The following is a 13,572-nucleotide window of genomic DNA, read 5'->3' as shown; positions in this document are numbered from 1 at the left end:
CTTTAGGTGATGAACTAGAAGTTTTCTGAGGCAACTAATTAACAGTCTATGGTTCTGTGTGTCTATTCTCACTACTATAGTGATAAAACTTAGACTTACAGATTAGCAAATCTGATTGTTTACTTCCTATATAGTTGGAAATAAATAAGCATTATTATTATCTCATTCTAGAGATAAGCTTGAGGCATGAAACAGTTGAGTACTACAATAACTCAATGTGGATATTCAAGCAATATTTTGGCTTTTTTCCTATAGCCTCCTCTGACTTGGAAAACAAACTCTTCATTATTGTTAAGCATTGTTTGAAACTTTTCCTTTCCCTCTTTCTCTGCCATTAGTTATCACTGCCCTGGAAGTTGAGAGTTATGCCTGAGGCCACATAACTATGTTGTTTATGTACAAAATGATACTCCATTATGTCAGCCACTGTCTGTCCACATCAGTCAATCTGTGGACTCTGTGACAATCTCAGTGTTCTAGGGCCAAATACAAAGTCAGATGTACTCCACCAACACTGTAATGGACTTTACCCACTTACTGTGCTTGAAGTATCCTCTGCTCTACTAAGTGGGTCTGTGACCAGCTGTGCTGTACAATTTAGGAGTTATGGAACTGGACAGCTTAGCTGTATTAATTTCCCCATCTATATCTAATATAAATGTTCATATTAATGGTGTTTAGATTACATAGTCATATATATCCATCCTCACGTAATTCATATAATTATTGTATGTATTTACATAAAACCAGAAAGAATGGAAGGTAACGTATTTTAAAATATGCATTGCTATGCCTGACTCATAGCAAGGGCCCCAAAATCATAGTTTTATTTTTTTATTGAGGGAGCAGGCTGTCTTAGTCTATTCAGGCTGCTATCACTATACTATAAAATACTATAAAATGGGTAGCTTATAAACAACAGAAATTTATTTCATACAGTTCTGGAGGCTCAGAAGTCCAAAATCAAGGCAGCACAGATTCAAGTGGTTCATAAACAGCAGTTCTAGCTGTGTCCTCATGTGGTGGAAGGTGGAAGGGAGAGGCCTTTCATAATGGCACTAATTTTATAATGACTATTAATCATCACCTAATGGCCTCCCAAAGACCCCACCTCCTAAAGCCATCACATTGGTGAGTAGGTTTCAACATATGCACTTTGGGGGAACATAACCGTTAGACCATAATGGGGGACATATGGTTATGACCATAATCAGTGCAACTATAAGTGGTCTGTGTTTGGAAACTACTGAGGCATCTCCCTCTTAATAAATCGCAGAGCCCTCTCATCGGATTCTTGTTATGTGTGCTTGCCCTGTGGCTAAGAATCTACTTTGTAGATATAGAGATAGTCTCTGCTCAGATGTGGTCTCATTGATTTAATTTCTCTTGGGGGAAAAATGCTTTGCTAATGATCACCTTGTCTCAAATTGCAGATTACGGTATTTCGGATGGGATCAGAAGGACACCAGGACATTGATTTAGCTATCCTGACAGCTTTACTCAAAGGTAAAAGAGTTTCTGTGTCCAGAGAGTGTGAAAATAATTGAAACGAATTAATACAGTGACCTTATGCCTCCTAATAATAGATATAATCCCAATGATACTATGACACAATAAATTATTGGTAACATAGGGGTCTCTCTTGTAAGACAATTACTGCTATTAAATTCTCCTAGAATAGATGCTATAGTGTGACACAATTTTATAAGATTTAAATATGCTACAGTTTAGTTATGTCCATTGATTTATAAACATACATAAATTAAAAGGCTGACATAATATGTAAGACGCAATGTTATCTGAGGTTATTTAATAGTAATTTTTACCCTATCTACTTTCAAAAACCATTTGATATGGCATATGTGTGTGTATATGTGTGTGTGATATATATACACACAATAATAAATACCTTAAAACACACAATAATACATTAAAATGGAAAATTAAAAACCATTGAGAGGAAGGAGAAGGAAAACATTATGGTACTGTACTTGTTCTAATAGAGCATTAAATTTAAGCTTCCTGGAAGTCAAGGCAAAAATGATAATACTCTGAGTTGTAACTTGTTTTGAAGGTGGGTATTTGTCCTGTTCTCTAGTCCCAATACTACAAAGTCCTCATCTATCTGTTCTCATCCTTGGAGCCATATGAAGAGCAGTTTCCTTTAGGTTCTGTGGATTAAATCCTTCCTGTGCTTTACTAAGTACATTACATTTGACTAATAATTTGCAGTGTTAAAAGAAACAGAAGGAAGTTTCCCCTGTTCAGTGCTGAAATTCAAACTGAAGACTATAAGACAAAACAAAACTACAGACCTTGTTGAATGTGGTTGTAAGTTAGAAATGTCTCCTACATTCTCTCTTAGCTCCATAGTTTGTCTGCTGTAGCATCATGGTTGGTCACTACCTGTTTGTCATCTCCCTAGACAGGGCAGAGAATGTGTCTCATTCATTACTAACTTCTTAACATCTCACACAATCCTTAACATATGGCAAAATTCAATCAAGTTTTGTTTAATAAATGAAGTTTTGTTTAATAAATGAAACAAATAATAAATTTGTTTAATAAATTAAGTAAACAAGTTTTGTTTAATAAATTACTCAATGATTCAGCATGCCAAAATTAAAACTCGGAATACCAGCTATTTCATTTATTTTCCAGTGTATCTACTTTTCTTCCACTATTAATGTTCTCTTGAGGACCCATCATGTGCTACTGTGCTAAACTCTTTACAAATACTGTAAACATTATTTATTTCAACAACCAAATGATATAGGAGCTATTTTTAATCCCCATTTTACAGATGGAGTAAGTTGAGCTACAGGAAGTTGAGTAACTCGCTAAAGGTTAAAATGCTATTTAGTAAGCTTGGTCTTAGGTCCAAGTATGTCTAACTCTTCACTATACCATGTAACCCCTCTGACAATACTAGTTTGTCAGTTCTTTTCACCCACTCTCCAAGTGTATATATACACATTCATTCAAAATCCTGATTGCAGTTTAGAAGTTTTGCAATCCCATGAATCATATCATGTGTCCAGCTTGAGAACTGCTGCTCTAAAGCATTTTATCCCAACGAACTAAGAAATACAAAGGCTTTGCAGAAGAATCACAGGACCAGGGACCAGGCATGGACTGAACCACAAAGCATACTGCAGGCCCCACTCTCCCCTTATCAGAGACAAAAATAAAAATTTGAGGCAACTTACCCTATATTTGCCATTCTCAAATAAAGATATTTTAAAGTAATAATGTCAGTAACTGACATTTATTGAGAACTTACTATGTACCAAACACTGTGTTGGACCCTTTCCATGTATACATTTGTTTATTCTTTACAATAGTTCAATTACCAGATTTTACAAGCTCTATTTTATAAATAAGGAAATTGGGGCATAGAGCAATTCAGTAACATGCTCAATATAAGTTGGCCAGTAAATGGTAGAGACAGTCTGACCCCATAGTCCTCACTTATGCATAGAGATACACAAAGCATCCCTTTCCCTCTGATAAGAAATGAAGCACCACATTTACAACCTTGAACAAAACTCATAGCAAATGGGAAAGTGATCCAATTATTGATAAAAACATATTGGCCATTATAATATCTTCTACTGAAAATATTTTCTTCCTCTTTCATGACTTTGTGAGACTTTAAGTTGTGATTCACATTCGGCTCAGCCTTAGAATTTATTCATTGTTTTATAGAATAGTTGTTTTCCAACATTTTTCAGCATGACATAACATATGAAATACATTTTATATTATAACCAAATAGTTACACATATGTATTTGTAAAATTGAAATTAAAGTAGATGAAATAATATTTACATTGACAATATGCAATTGCAATATGCAGTGAAATTGGATATTTTCTATTCAATCTATTCTAGTCTTTTAAATGCTGATTATATCCCACTAAATTGATTTCACGACCCACTAATGAGTCATAACCTGCAGTTTAAAAAAACACTGCCACAGAAGATTAAAGAAAATTATGATTGCTCTAAGAAATTAACATTTCTAATCACCATAATGAACATTATTTATGCAGCAGTTGATGCTAATGGGAATATATGCCATTAAAAGATTATGATGTGTCAACTCTATTTTGTGAAGGCTTTGAAGTGCTCTCAGATACTGACCCATTTGATTTGTAAAGGCAATCAAGCACAGTACTTTTGCTGGCTTCTTTGGAGGCCAAGAGCCTACTTATATTGGTTTCAAACTCTTAAGTTTATTTAATTATTCTTCCTACTTTTTTTTTGAATTATGCGTGGACATGTAACATAGTTCAACACTTAGTTTTTACATTTAGTTTGCAATTATCTAATGCATGTAGAAACTTTGTGCAGTCCAGTTTTTATTCTGCAGAATCAGAAATTTCTGAGAGAACCAGAAGTTAGAAAGAGGAGAAAGCCAGGAAACGACCCACTGGTCCCTAAATCCAGAGGCCACAAAAAAGGACAGGAAACCAGGTGACCATGGGAAAAATTTTTCTTTGCTGCTCCTTGTTTCTGATCCTGTTGGGTTTGATTTTTCTTTGGGATCTGCATATTCTGTATTAGAGGATACTATTTATATCATACAAACTTATCCAGTGTCTGTCCAAAAATGAAGAAAGAGAGAGACAGACAGAATGTTGTTACAGGCCGACCTTGTGCCTGTAACAGCAACACTTTGGGAAGTTGAGGCGGGAGTAGCACTTGAGCCCAGAAGGTCAAAGCTGCAGTGAGTCATGATTGCTCCACTGCACTCCAGCCTGGGCAACAGCGCAAGACTATCTCCAAAAAAAAAGAAAAGAAAAGAAAAAAAAAGAAAGAAAAAAGAAGAAGAAAGAATGTTGTTTCAGTCGGAGATGTAAAAGGCCCACAGTTTCTTCAACTGATAACCTGGAGTAGCTTTTGAGAATGGGCAAAGTCACATTTGTCCTTGACATGATGGGACCAGTCCATAAGGGCAGTGGTCTGAGGCCAGAGACTGGGCACTCTGCTCCTGCATTAGCCTTCCCCTGCCCCTGCCACGCACACCAGGATATTCAGTTAACTTTGAATTTTCAGATAAACAACAAATAATTTTTGAGCATTAAGTCTGTCCCCAGGTAGGGACTTATCATACTTATAAGTGTGTCTCAAGTGAGTCTCAAGTGAGACACACTTATACTAAAAAAAAAAAAAAAAGAAGAAAAATTGTTTATTATTTGCCTGAAATTCAAACTTCACTAGGAGTCCTGTATCTTTATTTGCTAAAACAGGCTACCTTATTTTAGGGGTGAAAAGGGGCGATCCCTTTCCCATCTTAAGGGTCAGAGCTGACACTTCTGTAACAAAGACATATTAACAAGAGAAAAGCATAACGAATATGTTTGATCTTATTTTTATGTGACATTCAAGCCTTCAGAATGAAGACCTGAAGATACACAGAAAACTTTTCATGTTTATGCTTAGGCTCAGTGAAGTATGAACAGCTCTGTAGAAATATGATTACACAGAAAGTCTGATGGAATACTAACAGACTGAGAGGGGAAATCCAGCAAGGCCTGTCTTATCAGATGCTTCTTGGCCTCTCTGTGCAGCATTCCTGCTGATGCAGGACAAGCAAGCCCCGAGGTGGGACTTAGCCCGTGACGGTTCTTGGCTTTGCCCAGGAAAGAATTCAAGGGTGAGCCAGCTTTATTGAAGAAGGAGTGTTACAGCTGTGGCACCGTTACGGCTCTGTTACTGCTCCTGCAGAGTGGGGCTACCCAATAGGCAGTGTGCTTAGATTAGCAGCTCAGGACAGTTTTGTAGTTATATTTGTACCCACTCTTAATTATATGTAGATTAAGGGGTGGTTTATGCAGAAGCTGCTAGGAAAAGGGTGGTAACTTTTGCATCATTGGCTCATTGTCATAGAAGGGGGTGGTAACTCCTGGGTGTTGCTGTAGCAATGGTAAGCCAACATGGCACACTGGAGAGCGTGTCTTATGGAAAGCTGCTTCCACCCTGGCCCTGTTTTAGCTAGTTCTCCCTTTGGTGCAGTGTCCAAGCCCTGCCTCTGGAGTCAAGTCCTGCCTCCTACCTTACGTCCTTCCAGGTGTGGGATAGATCTCTTCTGGAATAAGGATATTAATTTTGTTATGGCCAGCTGTGACACAGAAGGACAGGAGAAGTGGGTGGGGGGTGGGATTAGTGTAGTAGCTTTAGGTTTTATGACTGGCTTTGGGAAAATGGGGCTCTGGTCTCTATGACCTGCCTTGGGAAAGAGGGATTCCAGTTTCTATGGCTTGCCTTGGGGGAGAATGAAAGGTGATAGACAGGAGGGCAGGTGAAGATCAAAGAGAAACTTTGCTTCTGAGTCTGCTTCTGGGACCTTCAGTTTAGCCTTAAGGCAGGTTTGGCCTATCATTTTTCTAAGCCCCAACATCATTGATATTTCTGGACCTCAGATACTTTGAGAGCTTCTTTGGGAAGAATAACTCAAGAATTTAGGGAGGTCCATTAATCTGTCCACCTCCTCCTCTCAGCTGGCACTGCCTTAATCACAACAACCAGAGAAAACTTCCACCAGAAAGGAGCCCAAAGTTAACGTAATAAACTGTTTGGTGTTTATCAGTCTGCTCCCCCAGCAGCCCCATGCTGTCAGCATCCCTCATACAACAGCATAAACCTCTTACTCCAGGCTCCAAAGGCAGAAAATATCCACTCACAGCAAATGAAGTTATTGTAAGTGCTCTCTGGACCCTTTCTGTGAATAAAATTACTCCCGCCATTCATCTAATCTCATAGGCCTTGGATTCAGTATAAAGTCAGATCACATGAGTGTATACCTTCATTCGTACATGTGCACCGAAGAGTAATATGCGATGATCACTGTCCTCCATAAATGAGAAATTTGTTTACTTTGGGTTTAATCTTCACTGGTAAAGAAGTCCATCTGAGGCACAGGGACAAAGTAACCTTTATTGCTTGTTTTCTTTTCTGGAAAGCATTTCAAAAGAGCTAAAAGAGAGTGCCAAAACAATATGTTTCTCCTCATAAATGTCAAGGTCGTCAAAAACAAGGGAAGTCTGAGGAATTGTCACAGCAGGAACAGTGTGGTTTCTTGAACGGGTTCCTGGAGCAGAAAATAAAGGGTATTAAGTTAAAAACTAGGCAAATGTGAATAAAGTGTGGCCTTTAGGCTTTGAAAAAAAGTTGAGAGAGAAATAAGAGTGATATCTTATCACATATTATTAATCTGAGCAGGAGGCATATTGTAATCAAAAACCTCCACAATTCTTTCATGCTAAAAAGACATGAAAGGAGATAGCAATCTTTGGAATTAATTTTAAAGGTCAAATACATATATATTCAAAGGACTATGACAGGCAAAGGTAATATCTATACAAAGTATCTTTAGAAGTCACATAGATATGAATAATAGCTGATCGCTGTTGATCTTAGAAATGAGTAGAACCATCACTGGGGTATCTAAGCAAGAGATATGAATGTAGACCTGAAAAAACTGTATGAAATCAAATTTTCATAGGGACTCATACTGTTATTTCAGAGATAATTATCTAGTTCCTATCATTTTATTTTACGTGTTTCTGATCTTCAGACATAATTAATGCTACCAATAATTAATTAATTACTTATAGATACATGGAGAATAACTTCTAATATATCATTTGTAAATTTGTTCAAACTATAAAATAATTTAAAAATAAGATGGGCCTGGCACGGTGGCTCACACCTGTAATCCTGGCACTTTGGGAGGCCGAGGCCAGTGGATCAGCTGAGGTCAGGAGTTCAAGACCAGCCTGGCCAAATGGCGAAACCCCGCCTCTATAAAAATACAAAAATTAGCAGAGCGTGGTGGTGCATGACTGTAGTCCCAGGTACTTGGGAGGCTGAGGCAGGAGAATCACTTGAAACTGGGAGGTGGAGGTTGCAGTGAGCTGAGATCACACCATTGCACTCCAGTCCAGGTGACAAGAGTGAAACTCTATCTCAAAAAAACAATAATAATAAAAATAAAAATGAAATGAAATTGAAATTGAAATGCAAAAAGAATAGCCAGTATGTTTTGTATGACTTTAGAAAAGTTTTAGGAAAGCATATTGGGTTTTTTTTTTTTTTTTTTTTCTGAGATGGAGTCTTGCTCATCACCCAGGTTGGAGTGCAGTGGTGTGATCTCGGCTCACTGCAAGCTCTGCCTCCCAGGTTCACGCCATTCTCCTGTCTCAGCCTCCTGAGTAGCTGGGACTATAGGCGCCTGCCAACGCGCCCGGCTAATTTTTTGTATTTTTAGCATATTGATGATTAGATTAGATCACACAAAATAATGAGAATCTCTATGTTCTGACCCATCTTCCATTACAATTGTAATGGAAATATATATATATATGTATATAATGGATATATATATAATATATATATATAATAGAAATATGTATGCTGAGTGCAATGACTCGGGCCTATAATCCCAGCACTTTGAGAGGCTAAGGCAGGAGGATTGCTTGAGCCTGGGGGTTCAAGACTAGCCTGGGCAACATTGTGAGACTTTGTTTCTACAGAAAAACAAAAATTAGCCTGAGTGGTGGAATATGTGTGTAGTCCCAGCTACTTGGGAGTTTGAGGTGACAGGATCACTTGAGCCCAGGAGGTCAAGGCTGCAGTAAGCCATGATTGCACCATTGCACTCTAGCCTGGGCAAGAGAGCAAGACCCTATCTCTCTCTCAAAAAAAAAAAATTGTATATCTAATGTTTTGAAATGACTTCTGACTGCATGTTTCCCAACTCTATGAACTAGAAAATGCAGTTACTATCACAAACTAGCACTGTCATCAATAAGCAATTGTTCTTGCTGCCTCATCTCATTTTTTAAAATAACTTAAATCCTAGTAAAGCAAAACTTTTGGCATATGTTCTGAAGTATTTTATGTCCAATAATTCCATGCATCAGGTAGCTCTCATAAACAACTAACTTATCCTAGAGTGTTTACTAAGAAGTTACCTTGCTTAACCTCTCATGATTCATGAATGGGTTTCATGGGAATATATTATGATGTAACTTTGATAATAATAAATTATTTCTAATTATGTGTACAAGACTTGCTGACCCTCTTTCCTGTGGGCAGATAGTTTAATACACCACGTGGATGATTGCTTTATTTTTAATGTTATTATTTTCTTAACCTTATACTGTTTATATAGTGTAAATAAGGCCAATAAAAGAGACATACTTGTTGACATTTTTATGAGATACAAAGTTACCATAGCTCTTTTTTTTTTTTTTTTTTTTTGGAGACGGAGTTTCACTCTGGTCTCCCAGGATGGAGTGTAATGGCATGATCTTGGCTCGCTGAAACTTCCGCCTCCCAGGTTCAAGCAATTCTCTTGCCTCAGCCTCCCGAGTAAATGGAATTACAGGCGCCCACCACCATGCCTGGCTAATTTTTTGTATTTTTAGTAGAGATGGGGTTTCACTATGTTGGACAGGCTGGTCTCGAACTCCTGACATTGTGATCCACCCACCTCGGCCTCCCAACGTGCTGGGATTACAGATGTGAGCCACCGTGCCTCTCCTATAGCTATTAAATAGTGAACAAATGAAAGTAGATGACATTTTGTCCAAAAGCAACCTACAAAGTCAAAATGTGAGACATTTTCCATCTATTTTAGACATAAAGGTGCCTGGGACATTACTGTGTGGGTTGGTAAACTATAGGTGGATAGCAAAGTGTTTTAGTTAGGGACTAAACACCAGGTAAGGTTTATAGTGTTGAGTCTTTCCAAAAGTATTTATTAAGCCTTTCTCTGCTTTAGGCCACTTTTAGCTTCCTTGTGTCCTCTGACTTGCAGATCAAGCTTCCCCAAATGTACTTGTTTCTTGGTGGTCCATTTTACCCCTTTATTCAAATCATCAACTTTGATGCCATGAAGCAAATTGGTCATCAGATGTTGGAGTCCAGGCATGGAACACCCATATCCAATGCCTTTCATGTGCCTCTTGTTGCTGCCTCATCCCGAAACCACCTGGAAGCCACAATACCCACTTTCCCGCTTGCTACTCCATGCATTTTACAGACTAGGAAATGGAAACCAAAGAGTCTGAAAGATACTCAAGATAGTTTGTCAAGTTATTGGCAGAGTCAAATCATAAACCCATGTCTCTTCACTTCTACCCATTTTTCTTTACGTTGCATACATTAGGCTTTGGAAGATACAAGATTCCCTGGCTTCACAAAGCCACAGGTGCACAGGTATTTGCACCTGTGCCTCTGGGGGATCTTGAGTAATTAACAGAGCTGGATGTCTTCTTTCTAAAACGCTCAGTGCACTTACCAGCTGCCCAGATGACCTTAGTTGCACACACAATATTTTAGTGAGGGAGAGTAACATCAGCAAGATGGTGGAACAGAAGTCCTCCTGGCATCACTCTCCCCACAAAAGTACAACTAGTAATTATTCAAAGACATGAATATCATCCTAAATGCTCCAGAACTTAAGGAAGAAACAGGAAAAAAAAAAAAAAAGAAAAAGAAAACCAATATTTAAGTGAAGAAACTAGGATACCCACAGTTTTATCTAATATAATGGCAAGAATAAGGGTGATCTCATATTTGTTTTATTTTTAAATTGTTAGAGCATCAGTGGAATATGGCTGAAACTGGGAATTGTTTTAGTTACAAGTAACAGAAACACAATTTGACCAAGCTCCAACAAAAACAAAACAGATTTGTAAGTTCGAAGGACCAAAGTCTAAAGGTAAACTGAATTCAGGCAAAGTGGCATCCAGGACTCAAATGATGTCACTGGAGTCTGTCCTCTATCTCTCGGACACTAATCTGTACATAGGTTAGACAGAGCGACCATGAGCAGTCCAGACTCATACCCAGGCAGGCAACTGAGAAAACCCCAATCAGAAGGAACCATCTTTCCTGGTAACTGCAACAGAAAGGTCCTGGGAGGACTTGAATTTGTTCATCTTGGATCCATGCCCATCCCTGAATCCATCACTGTGGCAGGAGAATTGGGAGAATCCCTATGACTGTGGAATGAGAGATGGGGTTAGCTGTATTTATATCAGGGTTTTTTGTTCCCAATGAAAACAGAGGTTCTAAAACCAGAAGGGGAAAGAAAGGATGCTAATAAGACTAAATGCAACTAAAAGAAACACACATCTTTACAATTATATTAGAAGAAGTACTTTTGGGAGACTGAGGCAGGCATATCATTTGAGGTCAGGAGTTCAAGACCAGTCTGGCCAACATGGTGAAACCCTGTCTCTACTAAAAAAAAAAAGAAAAAAAAATTAGCTGGATGTGGTGGCACATGCCTGTAATCCCAGCTTCTGAGGAGGCTGAGGCAGGAGAAATGCTTGAAGCCGGGTGACGGAGGATGCAGTGAGCTGAGATTGTGCCACTGCACTCCAGCCTGGGCAACACAGTGAGACTCCATCTCAAATAAATAAATAAATAAATAAATACATAAATAAATAAAACTACTGAGGGGCAAAGTATGTCAAGTTTGCCTCAAATGCAGGCACCTATAAATCTATGTTCTAGGAACACATTCTTCATTCATTAGATAAAAACTAGAACTGGGTCAAATGAATACTAATCAGGGTTCAGACATTCTCTCAAGTCATAATCATAAAGTTTACTTCAGGTAAACCTAAATATATTACTTATTACCTACCATTACTTACTATATAATGGTTATTTATTATAATAATCACTGTTACCGTTCTTAATTTTAATGGTTTTGTACTTCATTATTTTTGACAAGAATTTGTGAAGATATTACATTTTTAACACTTTTTTCCCAAGACCAAAGTCTATTCCTTATTTTAAAAATGATTCCATAAGGGTCAGGTTGCTCCAGGCTTTCCCCACTAGGCTCCTCTCAGCCCAGTTCCCACTCCTACCCACAGTCTCTGCGTGTGGTACTTACCACAGTGAGCCAGTGAGAATGACGACCGTATTCAAAGCATCCCTACTCCCTGACTGCAAATTGTTTGACCTCATTGAGCCACAGTCTCCCCATCTATGAGATAGAAATAATAATAATAATACATAGGAGTGACAATTTTAATTGATAATGCAAGCAAAGCACTTAACAAAGCATCTGGGATATCTGTTTAATAGAGGACAACCTGACTGATAATGATGAAGCCAAACTAGAAATGAGGACCACACCTGTTTTACTTACCACGATGTACTCATATATACAGTGCCTGGCTTAGAGTCGGAATTCAGTATATATTTGTAACTTCTGAATGAATGATCAACAAGCTTTGGCTCAGGTTAGATATTCTTAAATCCTAATTATTTACTGGCTGTGGCCAGTTAACCAAGTTATCTAAGCTCTGTGTGCCTCAGTTCCCTTCTCTGTGAAAAGAGAAATCAATTAAACCTCTCCCATATGGTTTGATATAAGGGACACATGAGATGGTTACTGCTAGCTCTTTAAGGGCAGACACTCTACTCTGCCTTCTTTCTGGTAAATACTGAACACATAATCGTTTTATACCCTTTCCCATCTGAAATAAGTTTTAAAACTTCCTAGGGCATTAGGATATCCCCCATATTCAAAATCCATCAAAATTGTAAAATGCCAAATTTGAAAGGACTCATAAATTTGAAAAACAAACAAACAAACAAACAAAAAACAGCAGAAAACCTCTAGCATACGTGTGAGAATCCAGAACAGAACACAGGAAGGAATCTAGAAAGCGGTTGAGCACATGCTAAACTACCTTAAAATGAAATTAATTTTCTTGCAGGTTTATTTTCATGGAAATCCAAATAGATCTCAGTCCAATAACAGACTAAAGTAGGTAACAATTTTAGACATATTCATTTGTCTCTAACAGGAGAATGCAATAAAAGAACGTAAGTCCCTTAATTCCTTTTATTTGTACAGTGCTTTGTAATTCACAAAGCATGTTTATACAAGTTTTATCATTAATTTTCACAACTCTGTAGAATGGTTACCAGATAATTTACCTCCAAACTGGTACTTTCTTGGGCATGAAAGTTGGCAGTATTAATAATTATGCCAGAACATCTGGAATGAATCAGAATGTCCAGCCAAACTGGTAGGTATGATCAAACCCTGTCTTCCAACAGAAATTTCCACAGAAATTTCACCTGTGACTTTTCGCAGTATCATACTATCTCACACCCCACTACCACCACCACCCCTTCTCCCATTAGTCAGCTCCCTTTAAGAGTTAAACAAACTGGCACAGTGGCTCACACCTGTACTCTTAGCACTTTGGGAGGCCAAAGCAGGAGGATAGCTTGAGCCAAGCACTTTGAGACCAGCCTGGGAAACATAGTGAGATGCCATGTCTACAAAAAAATGTTTTTTAAACAGCCAGGCATAGTGGTGCACACCTGTAGTCCCAGCTACTCAGGAGGCTGAGGTGAGAGAGGATCGCTTGAACCCGAGAGGTTGAGGCCACAGTGATCACACCACTGCATTCCAACTTGGGCAACAGAGGGAGATGCTGTCTCAAAAAGAGAAAAAAGAAAGAAAGAAAGAAAGAAAGAAGAAAGAAAGAAAGAAAGAAAGAAAGAAAGAAAGAAAGAAAGAAAG

The 13,572-nt window shown here is 38.2% G+C and overlaps 1 protein-coding gene across 33 annotated transcripts in view; it reads left to right on the top strand.

The window, feature by feature from the left end:
- TRPM3 (transient receptor potential cation channel subfamily M member 3) overlaps positions 1 to 13,572 on the top strand; it is a 908,811-nt gene that overhangs the window by 752,774 nt on the left and 142,465 nt on the right. For all 33 annotated transcript variants that reach the window (XM_031934069.1, XM_031934067.1, XM_031934070.1 and 30 more), the window contains one exon: positions 1,434 to 1,506. In XM_031934069.1, the coding sequence (XP_031789929.1) occupies positions 1,434 to 1,506 (73 nt within the window). The remainder of the gene's footprint in view (positions 1 to 1,433; positions 1,507 to 13,572) is intronic.

The sequence above is a fragment of the Piliocolobus tephrosceles genome, chromosome 14, assembly GCF_002776525.5.
Source record: "Piliocolobus tephrosceles isolate RC106 chromosome 14, ASM277652v3, whole genome shotgun sequence".
NCBI lineage: Eukaryota > Metazoa > Chordata > Mammalia > Primates > Cercopithecidae > Piliocolobus > Piliocolobus tephrosceles.
The sequence above is the reverse complement of the archived record's forward strand: the minus strand, read 5'-3'. Positions and strand labels throughout refer to the sequence as shown.